General features: G+C 33.4%; 2 protein-coding genes and 1 non-coding gene across 5 annotated transcripts; 1 reads left to right on the top strand and 2 right to left on the bottom strand.

Moving 5' to 3' along the window:
- Positions 1-97: 97 nt before the first annotated feature.
- Positions 98-11,802, bottom strand: LOC123693617. The gene is made up of 7 exons (XM_045638801.1): positions 8,905-11,802; positions 8,770-8,826; positions 8,317-8,650; positions 7,495-8,184; positions 6,866-7,017; positions 751-924; positions 98-499 (listed from the first exon to the last, which is right to left on the bottom strand). The coding sequence occupies exons 1-7, from the start codon at positions 11,568-11,570 to the stop codon at positions 352-354; spliced, it is 4,221 nt and encodes a 1,406-aa protein (XP_045494757.1). The 5' UTR covers positions 11,571-11,802; the 3' UTR covers positions 98-351.
- Positions 11,803-16,514: 4,712 nt separating this feature from the next.
- Positions 16,515-26,112, top strand: LOC123693663 (DDB1- and CUL4-associated factor 8). 3 transcript variants are annotated; one of them, XM_045638851.1, is made up of 12 exons: positions 16,515-16,832; positions 16,907-17,258; positions 17,459-17,664; positions 18,012-18,185; positions 18,545-18,720; positions 19,150-19,325; positions 19,882-20,080; positions 20,665-20,795; positions 21,959-22,071; positions 22,206-22,288; positions 22,710-22,829; positions 23,733-26,112. In XM_045638851.1, exons 1-12 carry the CDS (start codon positions 16,715-16,717, stop codon positions 23,880-23,882), a joined length of 1,998 nt encoding a protein of 665 aa, XP_045494807.1. In that variant the 5' UTR covers positions 16,515-16,714; the 3' UTR covers positions 23,883-26,112. The 3 variants fall into 3 exon arrangements, with proteins under 3 accessions (XP_045494807.1, XP_045494808.1, XP_045494806.1); XM_045638852.1 differs by lacking the exon at positions 22,206-22,288 and having other exon boundaries at positions 19,882-20,050; positions 21,959-22,154; XM_045638850.1 differs by lacking the exon at positions 22,206-22,288 and having other exon boundaries at positions 21,959-22,154.
- Trnae-uuc lies at positions 23,016-23,087 on the bottom strand. Its single transcript has one exon. It is a non-coding gene; the product is annotated as a tRNA-Glu (tRNA).
- Positions 26,113-27,231: the final 1,119 nt, after the last annotated feature.

Raw genomic sequence — 27,231 nt, 5'->3', positions numbered from 1 at the left:
TGTTATACTCTCATAATCTGATATGTTGTAGTGGGTAGTCTGTAAGAACATTATTATATAAAGGAATGAGAGATATATATATATATATAGAGAAATATAGATTATAGAGAACAACCTTTAATGGTACAAAATTATTATATACATAAATAAACGATTTACAATAGGCAAAGAGTAAGAAACTTAAAACTATGTAGGTAGTTCGAACATTTAGAATTTTCTATTAAGAATATTTTAAAATGACTATACATGAGAAAATATAAATAAAATGAATATTCAACCTATATTACATGACATCACTGGTGCACAGATAAGATAGCCTATACAAATTTCAGTTATGTAGGTATGTAAAATTTAAAGTATAATTTGTCTGGAATATTCCCAAACAAAGATGGCGGCTGTTACGTGTACATTGAGCGACCGGACCACGCCCTGTTGTGGTATCTCTACACACGCGTCCATGTACGGCAATAGATCACACGGTATACCTTCTTTTTCGTGCCTAAAAGGTAATAAAAAAATTGTAAAATTTCAATTAAATGCATACATTCAGTGCCATTAATAATTTAGTGGCATTAAATTAATACCTACCTATGTAAAATATTAACGAACTATCTAAACTTTGCAAGATAAATCTTGAAATTGTGACGAATTTTAGGTAAATTTTTATAGAAAATGATAAGCACGTTTAAATATGATACTTTTTTTTTTAATTTTCTATTCTTTTAAATGGCTTGAAATAAATATGCATACCCCAGCAAAAGTAGCGTTTTCTTCGGAAACTTGAAGGACTGTAGAGGTATACTCGAAGATGTCTGTTCTGCTGCCACGATGGTGTAACCTTCTGACTTCTTTGAAATAAGATAGTCTTTCAATGGCTGCCCAGGACGTACTTCTACCACATTTACCCATCTTTCCGCTGATACGCTAAAAAGATTAATGATTTAAATTACTACCAGAATTCCATTATACATATAGCCTATAATTCTGGTTATAAAGAATTTTTTTGTTTTGATTTTTCATCACTATTGAATGGAATAATAAGCAGTTTATTAGTATTAAATGATTTATCTGCACCAACTCCTTCATTTGAACATACACAGGATACCAAAAGTATTTCATATTTTTTTAAGCTAGCTTCTATCGCGGGCCTTGAGCGCGGGGACCGAATCCAGAAATTCCGTAACGAAAAAACCTCACGCTCCCCACTCCGACGGGCACTGAGGTGTGGCTTGAAGGCATGCATGGCGTGAAAAGGTTGACAAGTCGAAAATGCATACTTTACAGGGCAGCCTTTTGAAGTTTACTTTTTTATTGGTAAATCCATTTTTTTTGTATTTTTGTTTTTTTTCATTGCATTATATTTTATAAGAATCGACGTTTCAGATTATTACATAGAATTTAATTATTTTGATTTTTATCATAACAAAAACAGACATATCAAGTCGTTCACCGACGACTTGTCAATGTATTCACCGTCGCAAAAATCGGTTGTATCGCGCTTTCTTCGGAAATATCTCATTTCCTATGGGTTTTTTGCTATTCGTATTTATTATCAATATTGTAGAATAGAAAATTCTCTACAAATTTTGTTTGAAAAATTTTTTTATACGGTGAACCGTTTTTGAGATAGAGGGCGGAGAGCGCGCGGTCACAGCATCATTTCAGGTCAACCGGTGCCTCCGGTCGAAAATGCAATTTTCTGCAACTGCAAGAGTGGTTTTGGTTCGCGATGCGGATGCAGGAAAGCGGGCTTGCAATGCTCTTTAGCTTGTGGCCAATGTAATGGGCAAGCTTGTCTCAATGCTCTACCATATCAGAGCGACATTAACGAAGATGGAACCTTTGACTCCGAAATCATGGAAGAACTTAAGGCAAATGTCGTTGAAGACGATAATGAAGACCAGTTTGAAATTTACCAGCAGCCAGAAGATGACGATGAAGAGGAAGAAGATAATTAAAATTATAAATTGTAGTTTTTGTACCCTTTATTCCATTTTTTACTTTCAATAAAAATAAATGATATTTCTTAATAAAAAGATTAATTCGTAATTTGTTTTTTTTTTCATCATGTAAGAAGTTATTAATATTAATTAGGTTAAAATTCAAATACAGGGTTACCGGGAAAGTCGTACAGAATATTGAAGGACGTTATTATTCAGGTTATTTCTGATCGAATTGGTCCCATTTTAATCCCATCCAAATTTTGACTCGTCTTGGCTTACTTAACTGTTATTTTGTCAATGTTTGGCCTATTTAATAGCAAGTGTTATACCTTTTTGAATAGCTAAAAAAACGTTAAAGTTTATAAAATTACTTGCAGGATAAGTGCCATACATTTTTTTTTTATAAAAGGACTTCAAAATTATAAACAATTAGTGGAAATCCTTTAATTTCAACTGTTGTCGAGCAGTTTTATGAAGCTGTTAGTAAAAGGTTCAGTTTTTGTTGGTCATTTTTATTAATTGGCATGTCTTCTAATTGAAAACATAAATAAACCGGGCCCTAGTAGCTCCAATCCAAAAAAAGTGATAGAAAAGCCAAAAGAAAAAGATTTTTATGATATATCTTTAAAATTCAATATCTCCATAACGGTTAGGTTTCGGATACCATATTATGGGACCAATTCGATCAGAAATGACCTCCTTCAATATTCTGTACGACTTTCCCGGTAACCCTGTATAAATTCCTATATTTTCATTAACAATTCTGCAATTAGGTACATGGGCAGGTAAGTGTTAAATAAATTAATACTGAATAAAAAGTGGATAAGTTAGGAAAAACATGATTAAATATAATATAATAGTTAAGAAAAATTGACAAATATTTATAATCATTGATAGTTCCGGTTGATCTGAAATGATGCTGTGACCGCGCGCTCTCCGCCCTCTAACTCGAAAACGGTTCATCGTATAAAAAAAATTTTCAAACAAAATTTGTAGAGAATTTTCTATTCTACAATATTGAAAATAAATACAAATAGCAAAAAACCCATAGGAAATGAGATATTTCCAAAAAACGATTTTTGTGACCTTGAAATTTAATACACACTTACACCCATGTCCGTGAACTTAGCAGAGCATTTTTAGCAGATCAAAAAAATAATGTGAGTTCTTATCGCGTGCAGTTGAGTTCTATAGTTCCTGATACTTTTTAGAAATAGTTCTGGCGTTTTTACCTGAAAAAACGACATTTGAAAAAATGATCTGCCAACTTCCCGTAGCAGAGCATTTTTAGCAGATCAAAAAAATAATGTGAGTTCTTATCGCGTGCAGTTGAGTTCTAGAGTTCCTGATACTTTTTAGAAATAGTTCTGGCGTTTTTACCTGAAAAAACGACATTTGAAAAAATATCTTAGCAGAGCATTTTTAGCAGATCAAAAAAATAATGTGAGTTCTTATCGCGTGCAGTTGAGTTCTAGAGTTCCTGATACTTTTTAGAAATAGTTCTGGCGTTTTTACCTGAAAAAACGACATTTGAAAAAATAACGTAGCAGAGCATTTTTAGCGGATCAAAAAAATAATGTGAGTTCTTATCGCGTGCAGTTGAGTTCTAGAGTTCCTGATACTTTTTAGAAATAGTTCTGGCGTTTTTACCTGAAAAAACGACATTTGAAAAAATTATCTGCCAACTTCCCGTACTAGATAATTTTTAGCGGATCAAAAAAATAATGTGAGTTCTTATCGCGTGCAGTTGAGTTCTAGAGTTCCTGATACTTTTTAGAAATAGTTCTGGCGTTTTTACCTGAAAAAACGACATTTGAAAAAATGATCTGCCAACTTCCCGTACTAGATAATTTTTAGCGGATCAAAAAAATAATGTGAGTTCTTATCGCGTGCAGTTGAGTTCTAGAGTTCCTGATACTTTTTAGAAATAGTTCTGGTGTTTTTACCTGAAAAAACGACATTTGAAAAAATGATCTGCCAACTTCCCGTAGCAGATCATTTTTAGCAGATCAAAAAAATAATGTGAGTACTTATCGCGTGCAGTTGAGTACTCACATTATTTTTTTGATCTGCTAAAAATGATCTGCTACGGGAAGTTGGCAGATCATTTTTTCAAATGTCGTTTTTTCACGTAAAAACACCAGAACTATTTCTAAAAAGTATCAGGAACTCTAGAACTCAACTGCACGCGATAAGAAATCACATTATTTATTTGATCCGCTAAAAATGCTCTGCTAAGTTATTTTTTCAAATGTCGTTTTTTCAGGTAAAAACGCCACAACTATTTCTAAAAAGTATCAGGAACTCTAGAACTCAACTGCACGCGATAAGAACTCACATTATTTTTTTGATCCGCTAAAAATGCTCTGCTAAGTTATTTTTTAAAATGTCGTTTTTTCAGATAAAAACGCCAGAACTATTTCTAAAAAGTATCAGGAACTCTAGAACTCAACTGCACGCGATAAGAACTCACATTATTTTTTTGATCCGCTAAAAATGCTCTTTTAAGTTATTTTTTCAAATGACGTTTTTTCAGGTAAAAACGCCAGAACTATTTCTAAAAAGTATCAGGAACTCTAGAACTCAACTGCACGCGATAAGAACTCACATTATTTTTTTGATCCGCTAAAAATGCTCTGCTAAGTTATTTTTTCAAATGTCGTTTTTTCAGGTAAAAACGCCAGAACTATTTCTAAAAAGTATCAGGAACTCTAGAACTCAACTGCACGCGATAAGAACTCACATTATTTTTTTGATCCGCTAAAAATTATCTAGTACGGGAAGTTGGCAGATCATTTTTTCAAATGTCGTTTTTTCAGGTAAAAACGCCAGAACTATTTCTAAAAAGTATCAGGAACTCTAGAACTCAACTGCACGCGATAAGAACTCACATTATTTATTTGATCCGCTAAAAATGCTCTGCTAAGTTATTTTTTCAAATGTCGTTTTTTCAGGTAAAAACGCCACAACTATTTCTAAAAAGTATCAGGAACTCTAGAACTCAACTGCACGCGATAAGAACTCACATTATTTTTTTGATCCGCTAAAAATGCTCTGCTACGTTATTTTTTCAAATGTCGTTTTTTCAGGTAAAAACGCCAGAACTATTTCTAAAAAGTATCAGGAACTCTAGAACTCAACTGCACGCGATAAGAACTCACATTATTTTTTTGATCTGCTAAAAATGCTCTGCTAAGATATTTTTTCAAATGTCGTTTTTTCAGGTAAAAACGCCAGAACTATTTCTAAAAAGTATCAGGAACTCTAGAACTCAACTGCACGCGATAAGAACTCACATTATTTTTTTGATCCGCTAAAAATGCTCTGCTAAGTTATTTTTTCAAATGTCGTTTTTTCAGGTAAAAACGCCAGAACTATTTCTAAAAAGTATCAGGAACTCTAGAACTCAACTGCACGCGATAAGAACTCACATTATTTTTTTGATCCGCTAAAAATTATCTGCTACGGGAAGTTGGCAGATCATTTTTTCAAATGTCGTTTTTTCAGGTAAAAACACCAGAACTATTTCTAAAAAGTAGCAGGAACTCTAGAACTCAACTGCACGCGATAAGAACTCACATTATTTTTTTGATCTGCTAAAAATGCTCTGCTACGAAGTTGGCAGATCATTTTTTCAAATGTCGTTTTTTGAGGTAAAAACGTCAGAACTATTTCTAAAAAGTATCAGGAACTCTAGAACTCAACTGCACGCGATAAGAACTCACATTATTTTTTTGATCCGCTAAAAATGCTCTGCTAAGTTATTTTTTCAAATGTCGTTTTTTCAGGTAAAAACGCCAGAACTATTTCTAAAAAGTATCAGGAACTCTAGAACTCAACTGCACGCGATAAGAACTCACATTATTTTTTTGATCTGCTAAAAATGCTCTGCTAAGATATTTTTTCAAATGTCGTTTTTTCAGGTAAAAACGCCAGAACTATTTCTAAAAAGTATCAGGAACTCTAGAACTCAACTGCACGCGATAAGAACTCACATTATTTTTTTGATCTGCTAAAAATGCTCTGCTACGGGAAGTTGGCAGATCATTTTTTCAAATGTCGTTTTTTCAGGTAAAAACGCCAGAACTATTTCTAAAAAGTATCAGGAACTCTAGAACTCAACTGCACGCGATAAGAACTCACATTATTTTTTTGATCTGCTAAAAATGCTCTGCTAAGTTCACGGACATCTTACACCCTACCATATGTAGGTTTTGAGACAACTTTTAGGGTGTTAATATACAAGTATATATAGACGTACAGCTGGGTATCTCGAATTCTGAGGTGAACTTCCTAAAATGACTGCACTAATAGGTTTACTTGTCAGATAATATATCGCTCTATTGATGCGGTAATAAGTTGACAACTCGATTTGAACTACTGAACACGCAAATATGGGTAGCGTGATTAATTAAATATCTCGAGTTATTTTGTTAGTTTCATTAAATAAATGGCAGGCTTAACTTTACATATTCAGTTATTCAATTATTCATCAAATAAATTTTTGATATCTTCAGATGTCATATTATTACTCATTAGTAGAGAGTTGTTCAAAAATTCACAAGTTGGGTGTGTGCGTTAAAAGCGGACCTGTCGACTTAGTCATTTATTCACCATATAAAGCAAGTGATCCAGATGCCAATTTTCAATTAAAAAAAAATTCATACAAGTCGAGTTATCAACCTATTCACGCCTTGTACGGATATATTATATAACATGCAATACGCAATAGCTTTACCGCGGCAGTCCCCGTACCACACGTCTTTTTTTATTTTCCATAAGAAAAAGCCAGTAACATGATTAATATTAAATTTATCCGTAAAAAGTGAAGAAATATGTTTCCAGACTTGGCTGCCAGCTAACCCCTACTCAACCTATATCTTACTAAATACCCTACCATACAGAATTATCCGTTTCCTTACCTTAATCCTTGAAACTGCTTATCCTGCAGATGCCGCAAACTATCTATTACATAAGTATTCACTCCGAACACTTCGCTGGTTCGCGCCATTCCCCCCAAATTAGGCAATTTATCGATGAGGGATGCCACTACTATTAATTCGCTGTTACTCTCCTGTAACACAAAAATAAATTTACCAGACATTACCTAGTCAAAAGTTAAAAATGTCAACTAAATCAGTCATAATATGAAAGAAAATGAAAAGCTTTACAAAGTTTTTAAAGAGGCAAATTTTTCCATCTTGAATTTAAATGTATCTCGTAAAGATAGGTACAGACTACAGTACGTTTGAAACTTAAATGCGGCTCGGAACAACATACGATCTGATGCGCAGAAAACAATTTTAGATATTAGCGGGATGTTAAAGGACCTATGCGCACCCGCACTCGCACCTGCATCTGACTTCCGAACCGCCATTAAGTTTGAATCGAACTGTTCTCAAACATAAACCAACAATAAAAAAATCGAAAATTACGTTTTGTTAAAAAATCGAAAATTACGAATTGATAATTTGATGAAGTAACAACCATAAAATCTACATTTAGGTGGTACAGAATTCAATGAGTTAGGAATCTAAATGTAAAACCTTACCGTTCTTTTCATATCAAGTACGTCAATATCGCTCATATTCTTCCAAGGAATATATTTCTTTTGTATAGTCCCTATACCATCCTTTACATTATCAATTATATCAGCATTTTTCAAATGCGTTTTAATCTTCATAACTTCTTCTTGATCTTTGTGAGTTTCTTTCCATTCTCTTATAAAATCATCTTGTGAATTTGTGCTAATAAGTTCAATCATTTCATTAAAAACATTAAGAGCATACACTTCATTTATCATTTCATTATTCCATTCTTCATGCAGAAATTCGCCATTATAAAGAGCACAAGGTAACAAATATTCAATAATATCAAAATCATGAACTAGAAAATCATTCATTAGTTTGTCAAAACTCTTCTCTTTTAATTTCGATGCTTCATTTAACGTTCTATCTATAACTTTTATTGTTTGTTTATATTCAGAAGTGTTTATTTTGTCCTCATCTTTGTTTAAATAAAATATTCGTTTAGCAAGGTATTGTGCATACAGTCTAACACTGTAAGTAGGTCCCATAGTATTCTCCATATAGGTATCCATAACTAAGTCATATTCAGACTGTTGGCAAATTTTTCTCTTCATTTTATGAACTAGTAACCAGTATAAAATCATAAACTGTGACGTAATGGGTACATTTTTCGTTTTAAAACTATCTAATAATAGCTCTGTAATCTTTTCTTCCTGAAATTGAAATTTTAAATATATGAGGGTAGCTGAATAAAAATAAATATAAAAAATATTGTGCCTAGCCAGAGTGATTTACATTATTAAAGTGATAAACTGTAAATTAAAAGGCATTTTAGTCAACCTTACCTTATAATAATAGAACAGTGCAATACACCACTCCAAGTAAAGTCGTATTGATGGTTGATGAGGTATCTTCCCTAAAAACTCAACACACCATAAAGCGACTCTTTCCACATAACTTGATCTGTGTTTTAAAAATATTAGCAGCAAATGTTGCAAGCCAATTCGCAAGGTGCGATGTAAAGCTGAATTACTGTGATATCTTTGTTTATTTCTGAATAATTCGTCAATCTTCTTTATCGTTAATGTTGCTATTGTTTCTAAAGTTTCAGCATCAGTGACTCTACTTAAAACTAATAGGGATTCATATTTGATATGAAAATTCGTGTACAGTCGTGCCCTGGAAAAATAAGTTTAATAATGTATGTTCATCATAAAGTGTGATGCTTCACCACAGCACTATTGAAGTCTAACTAAATTACCAAAATTCAATTTTACAAAAAAAATACATTTTCATACCTTATATTTCCCAGGTCATACTTTTTGGATAATTCAACTATTAGGTTCTCCATTATCCTGAAAAAAAATGATTTATCAATTATTTAATTAAGCATTCAATGTATTCCCATCTTGGAAATTATTATCATTCATTACCTTTGATCTTTCCTTGGCACAGCTGTAGCTAATAAAACTTCACTAAATATATACACCATATGCCCAAATTGGAATATATCTCTTTTTCCCATAGCTTCTACTAAATAATACAATGGTATATTTTTCATAGCCGCATATTCTATTATCTTACTACAATATGTGATTACTGTATTGTTATATATTGGTTCTTTTAGTAGTGCAGTATTAGTTATTATTTTAACGAAACATTCAATACAATCTGTGTACTGTTTATTCGTTTTTAATGCTTCTATCTCATTCCAAGTTCTGGACAAAAAGCTTGATATGTCAAATTTAATTTTTTCCTCTAAAATCTCTGGCAGTATGGTGTCTATGATATTTAAGATCCACTTAATACAACTGTACCCTCCACATTCTAGTGCAAGATCTGTATATTTAATAATTTCATTGCTATCACATTTATTTTCACTAGAATTTGTATGAAGTAGAACAAAAATAACTTCGCAGGCTTTTGAATAGAAAATATTTCTCAATCTCCCAAATCCTTCTTTTATACTAGTTTTAGTGAACTTTATATTATTTAGAATACCAACCAATTCATTTACATGTATAATATTTATTTCAAATTGTCTAACAATTGAACTTATAGCATTTAGGATAAAAATACTATAAATATTTTTATATATATCTTCACCATCTTTTAGTAAACATATTATTTTTCTATATAGTTCTTCCAAAATTTCTATTTCTGTGTTTAATTTTATAATGAGCTGTATATTGTCTAAAAATAATAAAACATTATCAACATCTTCAATAGGCTTGATCAACAAAGTAGATATATACTTGAAAATTATTTCACCCCTCTTAGTTATTAGGGAATAAATTTGTAAATTGACTTCTGAATTATTAACTTTCTTCAATAGATGTGCTAAGAAGGTTGCTTTCAAAACACAATTGATATCATTCAAATCAGAGTGTAGATTAACATTTTCTACTACATCAAACATTTCATTCACAGATTCTAAAAATATTTCCAAATCTGCCTCATGTCCTGATAAATATAAAAGTATAAAATCAATATTAACATGTGACATCATTATATCATTCAACAATTGTTTCTTATCTGTGACAATCAATTGATTTTTTACTAAATCAAGTAATGGATTGCTTTTTTCTTGTGTCCACAGATCGTCATCCAATTGCAAATAGAGATTGAGCAGATCCTTCCAATCTAAGGCTTTACAACAATTGCCTATTAAATGTGATAAATTCCTATGAAATGCTTTCCTTATTATCACATTATTGCACAGTACTTTCAATACATCATACATTAATAGAACCAATTGTTCCTTCCCAACTTTATCTACAATTTTATGATTATTTACACCTCCTAATACACTGCTCAAGTGGTAGATGGGGACTGGTGACCATTTAACTTTAGGAATATTTTTAATTATATGCATAAAAGAGTCTATATTATCTATATGTTGTTTGAACTTAAGTTGCAAAACTTCACATTCTTTCTTATTATCGTATATGTTCATATCATTAAGTGCTTCTAATAGAACTAATGCTTCTTTGTCATTCAATATGGGTGATTGTAATCTGTACTTGGCACATTGTACTTTAACTTGAAGATTATCATGTTGCAATCCAATATTATAAGCGCAACTTAACCAACATTGTCCCAGATCCTGTAGGGAATCAAACAGCTGTAAAGATGGTAGAACTATATTACTTTGCTTCTCCTCTAAGCTATCAATAAGAATGAAGTAATCATGCCACATTTTTTTAACTTCAGCTTCTTTATCAGGGTTCCATGATATGTTTACAACTTGAGATTCAATATTAATTTTATTCTTTCCAATTTTCAAGCAATCTATAGCTCTTTTTATGAGGTAAATAGCTAACTTTCTTGTTGATGGATCATTTGAGAGCATGCCGTACATAGTTATCTCCCAAAATTCAGTTTGTGTAATAATATTTGATACAAAATGAACATCTCCGTGATTGTCAGGCAGGGGTAGATAATAATTGGAAAGAACACACAGAACTTTAAGAGATATCAATTTGTTTTCTACTTTCTGAATACAGTTCCATATTTGATCTAATACATTGTATCCACTGATACCATCAAAAAACCTTTTAACTGTTATTGTAAGGAAATGTTTCTTTAATTGTTCATTCTGGCTCAACACAATCCTTTCTAATGGTACATCTAGAAATGGCAAAGATAATTTTTCACCAGCTCTAATAACAGCTTGAAGTATACTATCACATAACTTTAAAGATAACAACATTGTAACATGAGTCTCTTCAGAGGTAATATTTTCCAAATGAATGCTTATACTCGATAATAATTGCTGTAGTAAGTGTTCAGACTTGATCACTATGGAACTTGGATTGAGAGAGAGAATTATGTCTATTATTTTACAAATAGCTTCAATATTTGCTTCGTCCACAGTCTTGATTAATTTACCAACAAACTCGAACTCAAAATCGTTTTCACATTCATCAGATTCCTTTACATTTAATAAGTATTTGTAGTTCAACAAATTAGTTGCATTCAATAAGTGTTCGCTTGTAAAGCTATTTCTTTCCATTATGGACTTGAGACGAGCATCTACGATTTCTTCATCGAAATCCATCACGTCCATAAAAGATATAATATCATCAAATTCCCTCATTTTGAATCCTTAAATAAATTTTAATACAACCGGCAAATTTTAGGTTATGTTGTAAATATTATTATGCAGTATCAGGTACTTAGTAAACTTAGAAACTCTGAATAGATTTCGGCATTATTCTTCAATTGTTTTTAGTTATAATTTCGCCTTTTTTAGATATCACACCATAAAAACAACAGTAAACAACACATTTTTAGAACATTTGTAAAAATGTAAACTGTCTGTATATTAGTTAATGTCAGTGTCAACTGTCACACAAACGTACACAGATTGACACAGACAAGTGAGCACTGTTTTGAGCACATACCCTTGTACGGAACGTAATCTGTGGAACGTAATCTTCTATAATATAAAAATGAATCGCAAAATGTGTTGGTAAGCGCATAACTCGAGAACAAGTGAACCGATTTCGTTAATTCTTTTTTTATTACATTTCTTGAAGTACGAGGATGGTTCTCATGGAAAGAAAACGTAAAAATGTACCACGGGCGAAGCCGGGGCGGACCGCTAGTATTATATATTAATCAAAATATACTTTCATGTTCTGCTTCCATTTATTGCAGCTCTGTTGCACATCGTTTGCATGTCATTATTTTACTTTAAATGTAATACTTTGCAGTCATTGAAATACAAAGCCTCAGATTTAACACGACCGTCTCACTGTCTGTCTGACTCTGTTTATGATAAACGCAAATCCTACAGAAGAGATTTTAAGAATAAATAAATGATGAACCCTAAGGATGAACCTTTCTATTTTGTATCCTGCAAGCAACCTGAAAGTATGTATGATCGTGGCTGTTTTCCAATTACAGAGCATAATGCGACTCAGTGGCGCACAATGCCGAATTATTCTGATGCTTAATTGGAACGTGAAACGCACCAGCAAGTTGCGCTAAGTATGTATGTGTACTATTTTCATGTACTACAAATTTATAAATGTAATGTAATGTAAATTTATAAAGAATAGAAAAAATTCGATCACGAGGCGGGACTCGAACCCGCATCCTCAGCCTCACGAGTGGCTGAGTTGGTTAGGCATCCGCCCCGGAATGGCGCGAAGGATGCGGGTTCGAGTCCCGCCTCGTGATCGAATTTTTTCTATTCTTTTTATAGGGGTTTGAAACTTTTTGTATGGACGCTGGCATATCGACCCGCCGCCATTTTGATTTTTTTTCAAAATCGCGGTGCACGATTAAAGTGGTATGTATGGATAGAGGACACATAGACGAACAAAAAATGTCTCATAACATAGTACCCTAAAGCGTCACATTACCCAGATATTTGGAGGTAAATATTCACTTATGAGTACGACAAACACTAAAAATAGACATAATACGTGTCTATATGCATAATATTATCTCCAAATAATCACTCCCAGGTAGATTATTATTATTACAGGAAGAAAGTAGGTATTCATTACATTACTTACATTTTTATGTAATGTATGTATGTTTTTATGTCATGAATCTACCTACTTTCTTCCAATAAACCGTTATTTACCTCCAAATATCTCGGTAATGTGACGCTTTAGGGTACTATGTTATTAGACATTTTTTGTTTGTCTATGTATCCTCTATCCATACATACCACTTTAATCGTGCGCCGCGATTTTGAAAAAAAATCAAAATGGCGGCGGGTTTGATATGCCAGAAAGTTTCAATGCCCTTTATATTTATAAAGCATTTGAATGCCATAAAAACCAAAAAAATATAAATTCAAGAAAAGGTCGTGTCCCATCGTTACAATATTGTATTCACTGAAAAGTGCTTCATATTGGTTGAGATGGTTGTTAAATCATCTCAATAGATGGCGCGCGGTGTTTCCCTTAAGACACATAAAACTGAAAGAATAGAATAAATTCGATTGCTCAGGCGGGTCACGAGTGGCTGAGTTGGTTAGGCATCCGCCCCGGAATGGCGCGACGGATGCGGGTTCGAGTCCCGCCTCGTGATCGAATTTTTTCTATTCTTTATAAATTTATATTTATAAAGCATTTGAATGCCATAAAAACCAAAAAAATATAAATTCAAGAAAAGGTCGTGTTCCATCGTTACAATATTGTATTCACTGAAAAGTGCTTCATATTGGTTGAGATGGTTGTTAAATCATCTCAATAGATGGCGCGCGGTGTGTCCTTTAAGACACTAAACTGAAAGAATAGAATAAATTCGATTCTTCAGGCGGGTCACGAGTGGCTGAGTTGGTTAGGCATCCGCCCCGGAATGGCGCGAAGGATGCGGGTTCGAGTCTCGCCTCGTGATCGAATTTTTTCTATTCTTTATAAATTTATATTTATTAAAGCATTTGAATGCCATAAAAACCAAAAAAATGTAATGTAATGTATTTTTTGTTTGTATTCAGATTTGATTTTGTTGGCCTGTTTGGATTATCGTCTAGGGACTGCTTTAAATGCCCTTTTTATAATTAATTAGTTATAATTAATCATGATTACGATCACAATGTTTGGAAATCTGTTGTGCAATAAGGTGTACCTAATTTATCGACTCAACATACCTAATATTTTTCAGGATATAATATAATTCAAAAATCGATCGAACATTGGCGCGCGCTCCAGCCGCGTGAAATGGATACCAATAATAATTATGTATAACCAAAGTGAAGTGAAGTTTTTTATTGTGTCTTCTATCACTTCGAACTGCATATCTCTAATAAGTGTCACTCCATACTGCATTCTTTTTCGATACAGCTCTTTTATCCACCAACGCACTTTTCGTTTCTGTTTTTTCTTTCTTATTATGCTGTGTATAATTACAAAAGCTGCTGCTGCTCGTACACGACTAGCTTCCATGATGAACGGTCAAACACTGGAACGGTTGCCACGCGCGCCAGGCGCGCTTAGTTGATATACTTCAATTATTTGGAACGCGCTCCGCGGAACGCACTCTCGGCGTGGTCATTCATGGCGCGCGCGCCAGGAGCGCGAAGTCGATACCCAGCTTTACTGTTCTGTGTGGTCACCCCCACAGAAAGAGATAAAAAAACATACAGGCATCATTCAATGTCATATTTTCTTGTTACAAGTTAATGTTCATACTGAAATCTCGAGTGTATCTACACCAGGGGGGGCACACTCAAAACTGTCATGTAAACGCATAGACGACAGCGACGCGGGCGATGAGTGGTATAACTAAAATTAAAAAAAAGCCGCCATCTTGTAATGATGTGCGACTGTCATTGTCAACCATAGTTTTCAACTTTCGGACGGACGTTGATGCGATTTCGAGGTTATCTCATTAATTGTTTTTGTTAAATATATCTGGTTATCTTTTAAGTTTTTGTTTTGGTTAAGTTTTGTTTTGTTATTTTGTTACTTGTTTTATTGTTGTTAACTGTTGTGAACGTTGTGATCATGAGTTTTCAACGGAGGAGAAAACACGCTAGAAACTAGAATTTAAGATTAGAACTTTTTAAAAACTTGAGAATCCTGCCTCTTGCATGTATTTATATCAAAGAAATTTGTATTTTCATAAAAAAACATCCTCAATATTTTAAAACTAATAAAGAAATTGGAAAATTAATAAGATATCCAAACAATTTGTTTTTACCGAGGCATAAATTAACTTTGTACAAAAAAAATGTTCCTTATATAGGTATTCAGATATTTAATAAAATCCCAAAAGACTTGCAAGGGGTTCCTCTTCCAGGATTTAAAAATAAATTAAATAAATACTTATTAGAGAATTGTTTTTACAACCTAAATGAATTTCTTTATGATATGAAAAATGTCTAAATAATATTAAATAATGATATTGATGATTGACTGTATGACTAATGATTTATGTATAACCTAATTTTAAGTGACAATACTCCTGACTCGTATTTTTACTATAAATATCTAATCATTTTCATTCATAATGTCAATTAATAATAATTATTGTATATAGTTATAGTAAAAACATGAATGTTCCTTAATTCTGATCTTAATATCTTTGTACGTACCATGTTTTTATGCAATAAATGATTTATTTATTTATTTATTTAGAACAAAAGCTTTAGTTATTTCAGTGACTGCACTGAAATAACTAAAGCTTTTGGTTTTAGCAGATTTTAGAGGTTTTAGCAAGTGTATAGTATATAAATCTCAATTTCAATTTAATAAACGTGAATACCGCTAAAGAAATTGTTTTTTATTCTCACCCCTGGTTGCCCTCATTACTTATTTATTATTTACTCAACTTACAAGGCAACTTATGGAGTGAGAGTATGTTTACAAAAATATTACTAACGCCACAAAAAGAGTGTTGTCACGAAAACGACGCTTTTCTTGGTGTTAGTAATATTTTTGTAAATATACTTTCGCTCCATATCTGGTGCTAAATGTCGATATGCATACTGCATAGCTATATATATATATATACCCCTTTAAAGCATTAGTTATCCTACAAAGTTGCAGATGGCAGCACGTTCCATACATGCACTTATTACCACAGAGTAGCCACTCTATCTCAGTTATACATCCTTCCTCTATGATCTACACTAATATTATAAAGAGGAAAAATTTGTTTGTTTGTTTGATTGATTGTAATGAATAGGCTCATAAACTACTGGACCGATTTAAAAAATTCTTTCACCGTTCGAAAGCTACATTATCCACGAGTAACATAGGCTAGGTTTTATTCCGGAAATCCCACGGGAACGGGAACTATGCGGGTTTTTCTTTGAAAACGCTGGCGAAGCCGCAGGCGGAAAGGTAGTTAGATATAAGCTTCTTGGTCCCCAGTGTGACTTTATTCCACTTTTTTTTCATTTAAATATAGAACCAAAGACCTGTTCAAGTCTATTTCCATTACCTATTGGCACACCTATTGGAAATAATCGCTACCAGAGTGGCATACAATCACACAATCGAAAAAATATACATTTCACCTAGCAACATTGTCGAGCAGTCAGATAGAGAAAAACATTTTTTTGGCAAAATAGGTACCTACCTAGTTATTGGTCGTACTGGGAATATCATTGGACCATCAGTAATTTTCCAAAAATTTTACCTTCCATCTGGTTGCTTCAAAATTTAAGAAACGAATTTAAAAAATCCATTGTTTCTTCAGTAGTTATGATTGATTTTTTATATCTGTCGTAAAAAGCTTTTTCATTCGAAATAAGATCGACGTAGGTCAGTCGAAATGGAAGATAATTCACCAAGCGACGAAGAAATTAAGGATTCTCCTGTTAGCCCTAAACAGGGGGGTAAGAAATTGAAATTAAACGATGGAAGTTCGCAAGATAGTTTAAATGAAGGGGGTGAGTATTCCTTGTCAATATTCGAAACAGAATATTATGACGTAAATTTTATTTTAATCACAATTTTCGTGTAGCTTCGGCAAGTACTGATGTCAAGGAAGATAATGTGGATAGTGGACTATCAGCTGATAAATCTGAGAGTACATGTAGCGAGGAGCGTGGCGCAACATCCAATGCTGAGCCTCTAAACGAAGTGGTCACCATAGCGCCGTCCAGTAGCAGCAATGTCCGGGCAATCCTACTCAATATCCGACGCCCAAGACACTGTAGGAATTACAGAAAAAGGAAAACACCAGATCGAGATTCTGATGGGAACTCCTCACGGGACTCCGATGATTTCTCATCTGAAGAAAGGCCAGATGATCCATATGTTTTCAACACATCAGGCAGTAGCCCCACGGCGTCGAATTATTCAGTTGCAAGCTCGTAAGTGTGTTATTTTTCTATATTAGTGAAATTAATAACTTGGCATAAACTTAAATTTCCTTTTTTTAACCATACTTTGTGGGTATGTTTTCTTATTTGTGATTAAAGCTTATCTTAAACTGCTAAGCTATTAAGCCTAAAACTTCAGTAGTACACATTTAGCATCACGTAATTTCATAACTGTTTCGTGTATGTTACAGTAGTTCTGGTAGTTCAATGGATAGCAGTAACGATTACAGCGATGAGAACATTCTCGATCTCACATTGGATAATGAAACTGACAGTGATGAAGGACTGTCGAATGATAATAACGACAACAGCTCAACTAGGAACAGATCTGATCTCACTAGAACACCGTCTGTGCTGCTCAAGACGCTACCGAAACATAATTATTCAATTCTACGAGGTGATTAGTGTCTTTTTTTTTACTTATATTACTATGTCACTTCCTTAAAAGATAAAAATAGACTTGTTTATAGTGATATTATAAACAAATGTGATGTAATAAGTATATATAATGGAAAACCAGAGAACATTAAGTTTTACTTGTTTAATTTAACTTCAAAAAAAGGAGCGCTCAATTGTAATGTATTTTTTTGTCGTTCTTACCTCAGTACTTTTGACTGGGTGAACCGAATCGGAATTTTTTTTTTTTATTTAATAGTTTTTAGTTCTTTGTACAAAAAATATATTTTTATATAGCAATTATACCGAAGATTATAGTTAATACTAACATTAAGTAACCATTTTCAGAGGTGATAAACCGTGAAATGGGGCTGACATTTCCGAGGGGGAAAACTATTAAAGAGAATGTGATCTTCGAACAGAAGTTCTGCGGCTCCCTGCATGTGGTGCAGAGGTTGGCTAAATTAGATTTCCTCAGTAAACATAGGGGCTGCGTGAACTCTATTAACTTTCATCCAGAAGGTATGGATTATTGATTTTTATTACAAGTCATTCTGATTATCACTACATAGTATAAAACAAAGTCGCTTTCTGTGTCCCTATGTCTCTTTGTATACTTAAATCTTTTAAACTACGCAACCGATTTTGATGCGGTTTTTTTAAATAGATAGTGATTCAAGAGTAAGGTTTTAGGTATATAATTTAATAGGTTTTAGACAAAGCGGGTGGAAGCTGCAGGTGGAAAGCTAGTTTAAAATATTTAGAAAATCATTTTATGTATTAGCAGTAAATAAATCTATTTTAGTTAAAATTCTTACATTTATTCAATTTTTGACAATTCACAATATGTACTTGTAAAATGAAAATATTTTATTATCTAGGTCACCTACTCGCTTCTGGATCAGATGATACCAACGTTATTGTGTGGGATTGGGCTCGGAATAAACCCATACAAGTTCTCAAAACTGGACACAAATCGAATGTGTTTCAAAGCAAGTTTCTCCACTTGAACTCGCGTGCTCAGTTGAACATAGCTACTTGTGCGAGGGATGGACAGGTAATGTATTTCACAGTAAAGGTTACAAACTAATACATATTATAAAGAAATTACATTTTGTAGAATATACAGGTAGTAGAATGTAGCGGACAATCTCTGGATCTAATAAACTGCTACTATCTAATATACCTTTTATTTAACACACACATAGAAAACAAACAAAGAAGAAGATAATTTTTTTCTACACTTTAAATATGTTTGATTTATAAAGCATTTAAATGCTATAAAATTAAAAATCAAATACAGAAAAGAAGAAAAAGATAGAAAAACATAATTGTAACGGATTTTGAAAAATCCTTCACTTATAATTTTGTGTTTGTTCCTCACAAAAATATCAGTCAACTTCTCCACTTCTATAATATTAGTGTAGATAACATAAATGAATAAAGTTGTATATAAATACATAAAAACTAATTAATGAATTTTCAGATACGCCTCCTCACTTGTCCATCAAGCGGCGGTGCGGGCACACGTCGCAAGCTCGGCAGCCATAGCCGCGCGGCACACAAGTTACTCGTATCAGCGCACGAACCACACGTTATCATATCCGCTGGTGAAGATGCTATAGTTCTGCGGTGTGATGTGCGCGAACAGCACGCTTCCAAGTGAGTGATGTGCTATAGAATGTTCTAGAAGCTTCTGGAAGGCTAGGACAATGTTCGAGACGTTTCGAACGTTTGTGGTTCGACATTTAAACGCAGCGTGCACGCGCGACGCGTTCATGTCGCGTGTTCTAGACCGGTTTAGAAGGTTCTCGAACGTTCAGAACGTTGTAAAGCGACGCTTTTACTTAAATTAAAATCATATCAATGAATAATTTGAATTTTAAAATAATGTCTAGACAACGATTACAGAAATTATTCCTCAAACTGAATTAGGTACTGTCAGCCTATAATTAAGATTCTTCATTTTTTGAAGTGAAACTTCTTTATCGGGGTCGGAAAAAAATTTAGTGTAACATTTTTTCGTTACGCGTGACATTTTTCCGTTACGCGCCATCTTTTTCTTATCCCTACCACGCGTGATTCGACGTATTTCTGTAAAGTTGCATATGTATAGTAAATTATTTTTTGAAAAATAGGGTCATAAAGAAGTTTCACTACTTACATGAGTACACTAGTACACGCACACATTTTTTATATCTTTACTTTTGCTCTACAGGTTGATTACAGTGCGGGACGACAACATTGGCATCCCGCTGTACAGCGTGGCCGGCAACCCGCTGCGTCCGCGCGAGCTGCTCGTCGCCGGACGCGACAAGTTCCTGCGGGTGTACGACACCCGCCGGCCAGATAAACCCATGTTGTTCTACACTGCGGACTTTGATAAGGTTCGTGCGAGTGGGGATCAAGACAAATGGGTGAGCTCAGACTATAGATTACCTAGGACTGTAGGCCAAACAAGGCCTACTCTTGTGACCATAATGCACAATGAAGTAGCCGTTACTGGCACATTATGCAATTGCATTTAGCATGTTATGCTACATTTTCTAACATTTGGTTCAGTCGCTTTGTAGATAATAACGGACGAACACGTCATACATAATTTATATTGTATGTATGATTGTAAGTTTGTATGTAAACTGCATGTAGTAGACTCTCTATAGACTCGATTTTCACCTACTTTAAATGGACAGACTAAATTCAAACTTTGCACACTTATCAAGGATTGATCGGTGACAATTAAAAATATAATAAATTCATAAGATTATATATTATCCTGCATCAACAAAAAAACGTGTGTTTGTTTGTTTTTTAAATAAATTCTGTCTTACCACAAAAAACTTTAGACAGGGCTTAACTTTAAGCACGGGTTCTCTTCAATCTGGTTTTGTCGTATTTCACAGAGACAACTATTAAAGTGACAGAACCCTGGTTTAAAGTTAGACAGTCTTTAAATTGTTTTGTGGTAAGACCATAATATATATTTATGCATATATCTCAGATACCGGTTCGCATGCGTTCCATGTTGCACTTGACGTGCGCGGTGTACAACTACAACGGCTCCGAAATACTTGGCTCGTATAACGACGAAGATATTTATCTGTTCGACGCCAAACTGGATGTGTATGACAAGTAAGTTTTTATATGAGTATCTATTTCAAAAGTTTGGAATAAATTAATCACAAATACTTTTTAAAATCACAGTTATTTCATTCATTGCACAACTTTTGTTTTGAAAGTATTTATAATTATAAACAAATAGCAAATTCGGAAACGGATCGACTGATTTAAAATAATCGTAGTATATTCACATTAAGTGATATTCAATTCAATGTTTTAATATATATATGTCGTGGTCATATCGTAGATTTGATCATTTCATGATATGAGTAGCCATTTCACGAAATGGTCGCATATCGTGAAATGGCCAATTTAGTTTGGCCACATCATGATGTGGTTTGGGCAGATCAATGATAAGAAATCGTTTCACGATATGGCCAATTAACGCACGGTTTTTTCATGAAATGATCAAAATTATTTGATCATATCGTAAAATAGTTACATTAATCGTTGGTAGAGGCGCTGCAAGCTCTGTGTTTATGTGATAAGATGGCATTCATTTTTCGTTTAATAACAACATTATGAAGAAAGTCATAGCAAAGAATTTACGACGAAGAGGTACGTCAATAGGGGTTTCTGAAAATCAGTGTTGCTAGTTGACTCAAAAGTCACTGCAGCTTTATACTGAGAAGCCCCTTTTGACAACAGACGTTGCCGCACAGTACTTATCTAATTTTTAGGTTGTAAGTTTTTGATTGTGTAATAGGTATATTGTTTTAGTTTTTAAGTTTGTTTTTTTTTTTCACCATGTTTTTGTTCTTACTTTTTTTTCTGTTTCTGTGCGGCTTGTATACTTTGTTGTCAATAAATGTTTCATTCATTCATTCATATTTTATGGACTCTTTATATTTTATACGATCTGACCAAATGTGGATGACCAAATCGTGAAACGTTGACGATTTAACGATCTGATCAAACTATGTTGGCCATTTCACGATATGCGACCATTTCGTGAAATGGCCACTCATATCATGAAATGATCAAATCTACGATATGACCACGACATATATACAACAAACAGAAAAAACAACAATATTATAAATTATCCAACAGCAAATTATTACATGGGAAACCCGGTAGATCAACATATTATTATGTATGTTTCACTATTCAATAAAATATTCCTATATCTAAAATGTTTTATCAAAAAAAATATTTATATATTTATCTTCCAGAGACGCATCAGACCTGAAACAGACGTACAGCCACAAGTACAGCGGGCACAGGAATAGCGCAACGTTCAAGGGTGTGTCCTTCTTCGGCCCTAAAAGCGAGTACATAGTGTCTGGTTCGGATTGTGCCCACATCTATATATGGGAGAAGCACTCGGAGGCGATAGTGCAGTGGGCCGAGGGCGACCAGAACGGTGTGGTGAGTTATATTTACCTGTATAGTCTAGTAATAATTATATTATAGGGTCTGGTTCGGATTGTGCCCACATCTACATATGGGAGAAGCACTCGGAGGCGATAGTGCAGTGGGCGGAAGGCGACCAGAACGGTGTGGTGAGTTATATTTAACTGAATACACTAAAAACCCGCACAGTTCCCGTTCCCGTGGGATTTCCGGGATAAAACCTATCCAATGTGTTAATCCAAGTTACCCTCTATATGTGTGTAATATTCATGATTATAAATATTATCCAAAATATAAGTATTTGTCTATACGGCCATCGTTCATAGACCCATTTTAATTTTCTCTTACCCTGAAATAAGGGACATACATTTATTAAGCTATTGCATAGCTTCTATCGCGGGCCTTGAGCGCGGGGACTGAATCGAGAAATTCCGTAACGAAAAAACCTCACGCTCCCCACTCCGACGGGCGGAGGTGTGGCTTGAAGGCATAGCATGCAATAGCTTTACCGCGGCAGTCCCCGAGTGACACACGTCTTTTTTAAATAATAACAATAATAACTTCTTACAGGTAAATTGCATCGAACCTCACCCGCGGTTCCCCATCATGGCGACGAGTGGATTGGATAAAGACATCAAAATTTGGATGCCGAGACGGCATTTTGGACCCGATTTTACTGGGCTTGAAAAGGTATTTTTTTTACTAGCTGACCCAACAAACGTTGTTCTTCTTCTGGGTCGTTGGTCTTCTTGCAAATTGTCAAATACGTAGCCGTAAAAGTTTTTCCAATTTCTTAATTTTCAGGCGCAAATTGACGTTTTCTTTCATAAGATCCTTCTCCTTATAACAAAATATAAATTATAAATTAAAAAGTTTTTCCCGTACCGGGAATCGAACCCGAGCCTCCTGGGTGAAAGCCAGGTATCCTAGCCACTAGACCATACGGGATTTGAATTAGATTGCGAAATAATCAGTTTATTTCCACTTTTTCGTCATATGATTAGAATTTTGTTTTTGGCTTCTATAATAATATATTTAATCCCCAATAAAGATTCTTCAGACTTGTTTATTTGGAAATATATTTGTTACCTACGTTGTTCTGTTTAATTTAATTCATAATTATGTACGTGATCATAATCTGATTTGAGACAGTTTAGTAAACTGTCGCAAATCAGATTCTAAGGTTCTATGATTTGTTTGGTACTTTAAATTTTGTGTCATTTCTTGTTAAAAATTTGTCATTTAACATTCAAAGTAGAACTTATACTAAATTCATCTTTGCCATACCCTTTTTTGCACTACAAATATTATTTCTGCAGTAATATTTTTGAATAATCATATTAAGGTTGTTTGTATGCACATTCAGAAAATCAGGCTTTGTCAAATAGAAGGCGTACCATTCGTAGCATATCATTCATCTTTTTTAAAAGTAACTCAAACATTTATTTATTCAATTAGACTTCTTATGAAAGCACTTTTGAATCGTCATAACATTTTTTTAACATTTACCACCGATTCGGAAAGCAGTATGTACGAATCGGCAAGAAAGTCCATAGTTATCTTCTAACGTGTGTATTTCTTTCTAAATTGCAGACAGTCCGCTCGAACAAGGCCACATACACCGCACCCATGTTCACGGACTTCCTACCAACGCTCTACAACGCTTGGCGCGGCTCTCTAGCTGATGAAGAGGCCCCACCCGGTAACCTAGAGTTCGACGGCAATGCGTGTACCACCTTCTAGCAGATCTACCGGCACTCGCGCTTTACCATCCTCGGGCTCGGCATGGGCAACGCGAACTACTACTAGTTGCGGTAGAGCGCTGTAGAGCGCGAGTCGTAGAGTGCTTCACACGTGTAGAGCGCGAGTCGTAGAGTGCTACACATTCAGAGCGACGGCTACACGTGCGGCACCTAATAGCTCTATCAATCGCGCTTGTAGGGAAATGAGAATGTAGAGCCGCTGTGAGTTGTAGTAGAGAAGCGATAAGTTGGTTTTATAGCAACAATGAGTTAGAGGTGGAGCCCGTGTTACAATAAATTGCTCGAAGGCCGAGCGACGATAACATGTATGGAGGTGGAGCTATAATAACAATGTAGTTGAAGCGCATATGCTATTAAAATGGGTGTGCTAAATGTAAGGAAATCTTACGATTTAGAAATAATTTTGTGTGTAAAAAAAGTAAAATGAAACGGCTATGTGAAATTTAAAAATTGTAAAAGCCTACCGTAAACGTACGAAAATTTGTTTTCAACAACAAATAGTTTATCCATTCATTTAAAATAAAAGTAAATATAAATACAAGTGAAATATCTGGTATATATTAGCGAGTGCTCATTTGAGATAAAGAAGTATTATTCGCCAAATGGACTGAAAATATTCGAAAGATTTAACAAAATATTGTAAGTGTAATAAAAATAATATGGTGTAATAATTATTGTAATATTCCTCTTATTGTGTCTGTGTCTATACTGTTTCTCTCTAACTTTGAAACATAATATTATAGAGATCAGATAACGAAAGGGCTAATTAAAAACAAAAGGATCTTCATGGTCTTTTTCAATAACTATATGATTAAAACTTCATACATACTGTTTATGTCATAGGAAATTTAACTATGGCAAATAAATAAATAATAACTATAGATAAGTAGTGATTAATTGTTTAAACGTGGTTTAACCATTGTTGTATTTAATTATAAAGTTATTTCTTTGAAAACATGAAAATCAAGGAAATAACTTTATAGAAGTACCTAGTTAATAATACGTTAAAAAAAGAATTGATTTTTATTGTAATAAAAATGTATTTCCTCTTGAAGTAAATAGGTACCAAGTGATTTTTTCCAAATACTCAAATGCAACTCAACTTTGAGTGATGCTCAATTTTCCTACCATTAGTGAATAACAAACAAAAACGTAATATGAATGTGTTGAAAATTTGAGTATTTGGTTTTTATTTAAATATGTAGGCTAGTCTGGTTTTAACTAGCTGTAATTTGATGATTTTGATATTAGTCAATAGAAAATTTTATTAAAGCTTGTGCATTTAAAGATCGCAAAATAACTTGATGCGTCGTTGGTCTGTTCACTTTATATAACCGTATATTACAAGTAAATAATATTTACAACATCTCTGGGTAAAACGACCAGAATCTAGCCATCCGTAAGAAAAACGAATCGTATTGTATTAATTTCTTAAGTAACCGTCAAAAACGAATTCCTTAGAGCTAGCGCGCAAGAGCAACTTTTGTCTCCGCAACTATTTAGTCCCTCCCATCAACTCTATGGGCTAGTAAGAAAGTGCGCGCACGTAGCGACGCAACTTCCTATAGAGTTGATGTGAGAGACAAAATAGTTGCGGAGACAAAAGTTGCTCTTGCGCGCTAGCTCTTAATGTATAACTAAGTGAACCAGACTGCATAATATGTTCAGAATTAAAATGGTCAGGTTTCACGTAGGCTAAGTGCACAAGCTGTAGTTCATTTTAATTCAAGTGTTAGATGTACCTAATAGTCATAGTAATAACTAATAACCATAACTTCATTTTTGTCAACTATACAAATGTGTTTAAAACTACCCGCTTTTATTGATAAGAACTCATGTATAAACATATTATATGTCAGCATATTGTATATTACTGGTGTTTAAATTAGCATAATATTAGTAGGTATATTGTATTTTTTTTTGTAAATGTTGAATTTTTTATTTTACGAAATTTCTTTGTTTTGTTTGTTTTTTTTTATTGTAATGTTACAAATATGGCCATATTCGTATTTGTTAACAGCTTTGTTTTAATTACCCGATGATTCTTTTAATTTTATTTATGTATTAATTCATTCACACTTCTATTTTCTTCTTGTAAGAATATAATTTGTTTTGAAAACATGTAAATATTGAATAGAGTACTGAGTAACAAACTCATTAGCCATAATTCGTTATTATATAAAGAAATAAATGTTTGATACAACATAAAATGTAGTTTTAATAAATATTTTAGAAATGCCATGACACTTGTATTCTGTAACGAGTATTAAAACATAAAAATGTAATAACAATTCTTATTATATTTGACCCTATATGGAGCTTTTTTTAGTCCTTTGTAGGACTAACATAAATCCATTAGGAGCTTACTTTATTAATTTTTCTCACTTTTTCACTTTAATTATAAAATTTTCCATGCTTAAAGATATACATATACGGGGTGTCCCACTGTTGGTATACTAAGCTCAAAGGAGGTTATAGTTTAGCATACGCTGAGTATATACGTAAAAAATACTTATAAAATTCCAGATGCATTTTTTTTTCAAATAGATGAATTCTTAAAACTCTATGTGTACACCCCTAACAAGCAACCCGCCCAACTTTGCCACCCGCACGTGATTTAAGATTGTATTTTCATAGACAAAATGCTCACATTAGAGAAGCGGTATATGCCGGCTGCGCGAAGCTAGAGAAGAAAACATGGATTTTCAGGACAAATGTAGCAAAAAAATTTTGATATAATTTGTATGCAAAACTGTATACCTACAAATGCTCAATTTTACGTTTATTTTTTTGAAATGATACAAATTAGAAATATAAAAGTTATTATTATTGCAAAGTGCGGTTTGGAACTGGACATTTGAATTTATTATGTATATATTATAATATATAATTTGGCTTAAACTTTCGTTAAAAATAAATTCCTTTGCTATGGTAAATCAGTACCTATTCAAAAAAATATATTAAATACCCATAACACTCCCTATTACACATAAATTAAATTTAATTAAAGCTCAATGATCAAAATTGGTTTTGGTTTGAATGATATGAAAAAACTGCGCAGAATGTCATGTTTGTGATAATAATATGTACCTACCTATGTATTATGTACCTACCTATATTGGAGAAAAAATTGCATACAAAAATACCAGTAGCGCCGTGTTCAATAGCGGACGTTTGTGGAACTAAATATATTTTGTTATAAATTTTATGAGAACAATTTTAAAAATATGAGGATTTTACTAAAAATGTTGAAATATTTTTCAATTAACAATTTAATATACCTACCTACGCATAGGTACACTTCAACTGAACTAGTGGTGAACTATAAA

This window comes from Colias croceus, chromosome 8 (assembly GCF_905220415.1).
Source record: "Colias croceus chromosome 8, ilColCroc2.1".
Taxonomy (NCBI): domain Eukaryota; kingdom Metazoa; phylum Arthropoda; class Insecta; order Lepidoptera; family Pieridae; genus Colias; species Colias croceus.
Note: the sequence above shows the minus strand (reverse complement) of the source record. Positions and strands in the feature narration are given on the sequence as shown.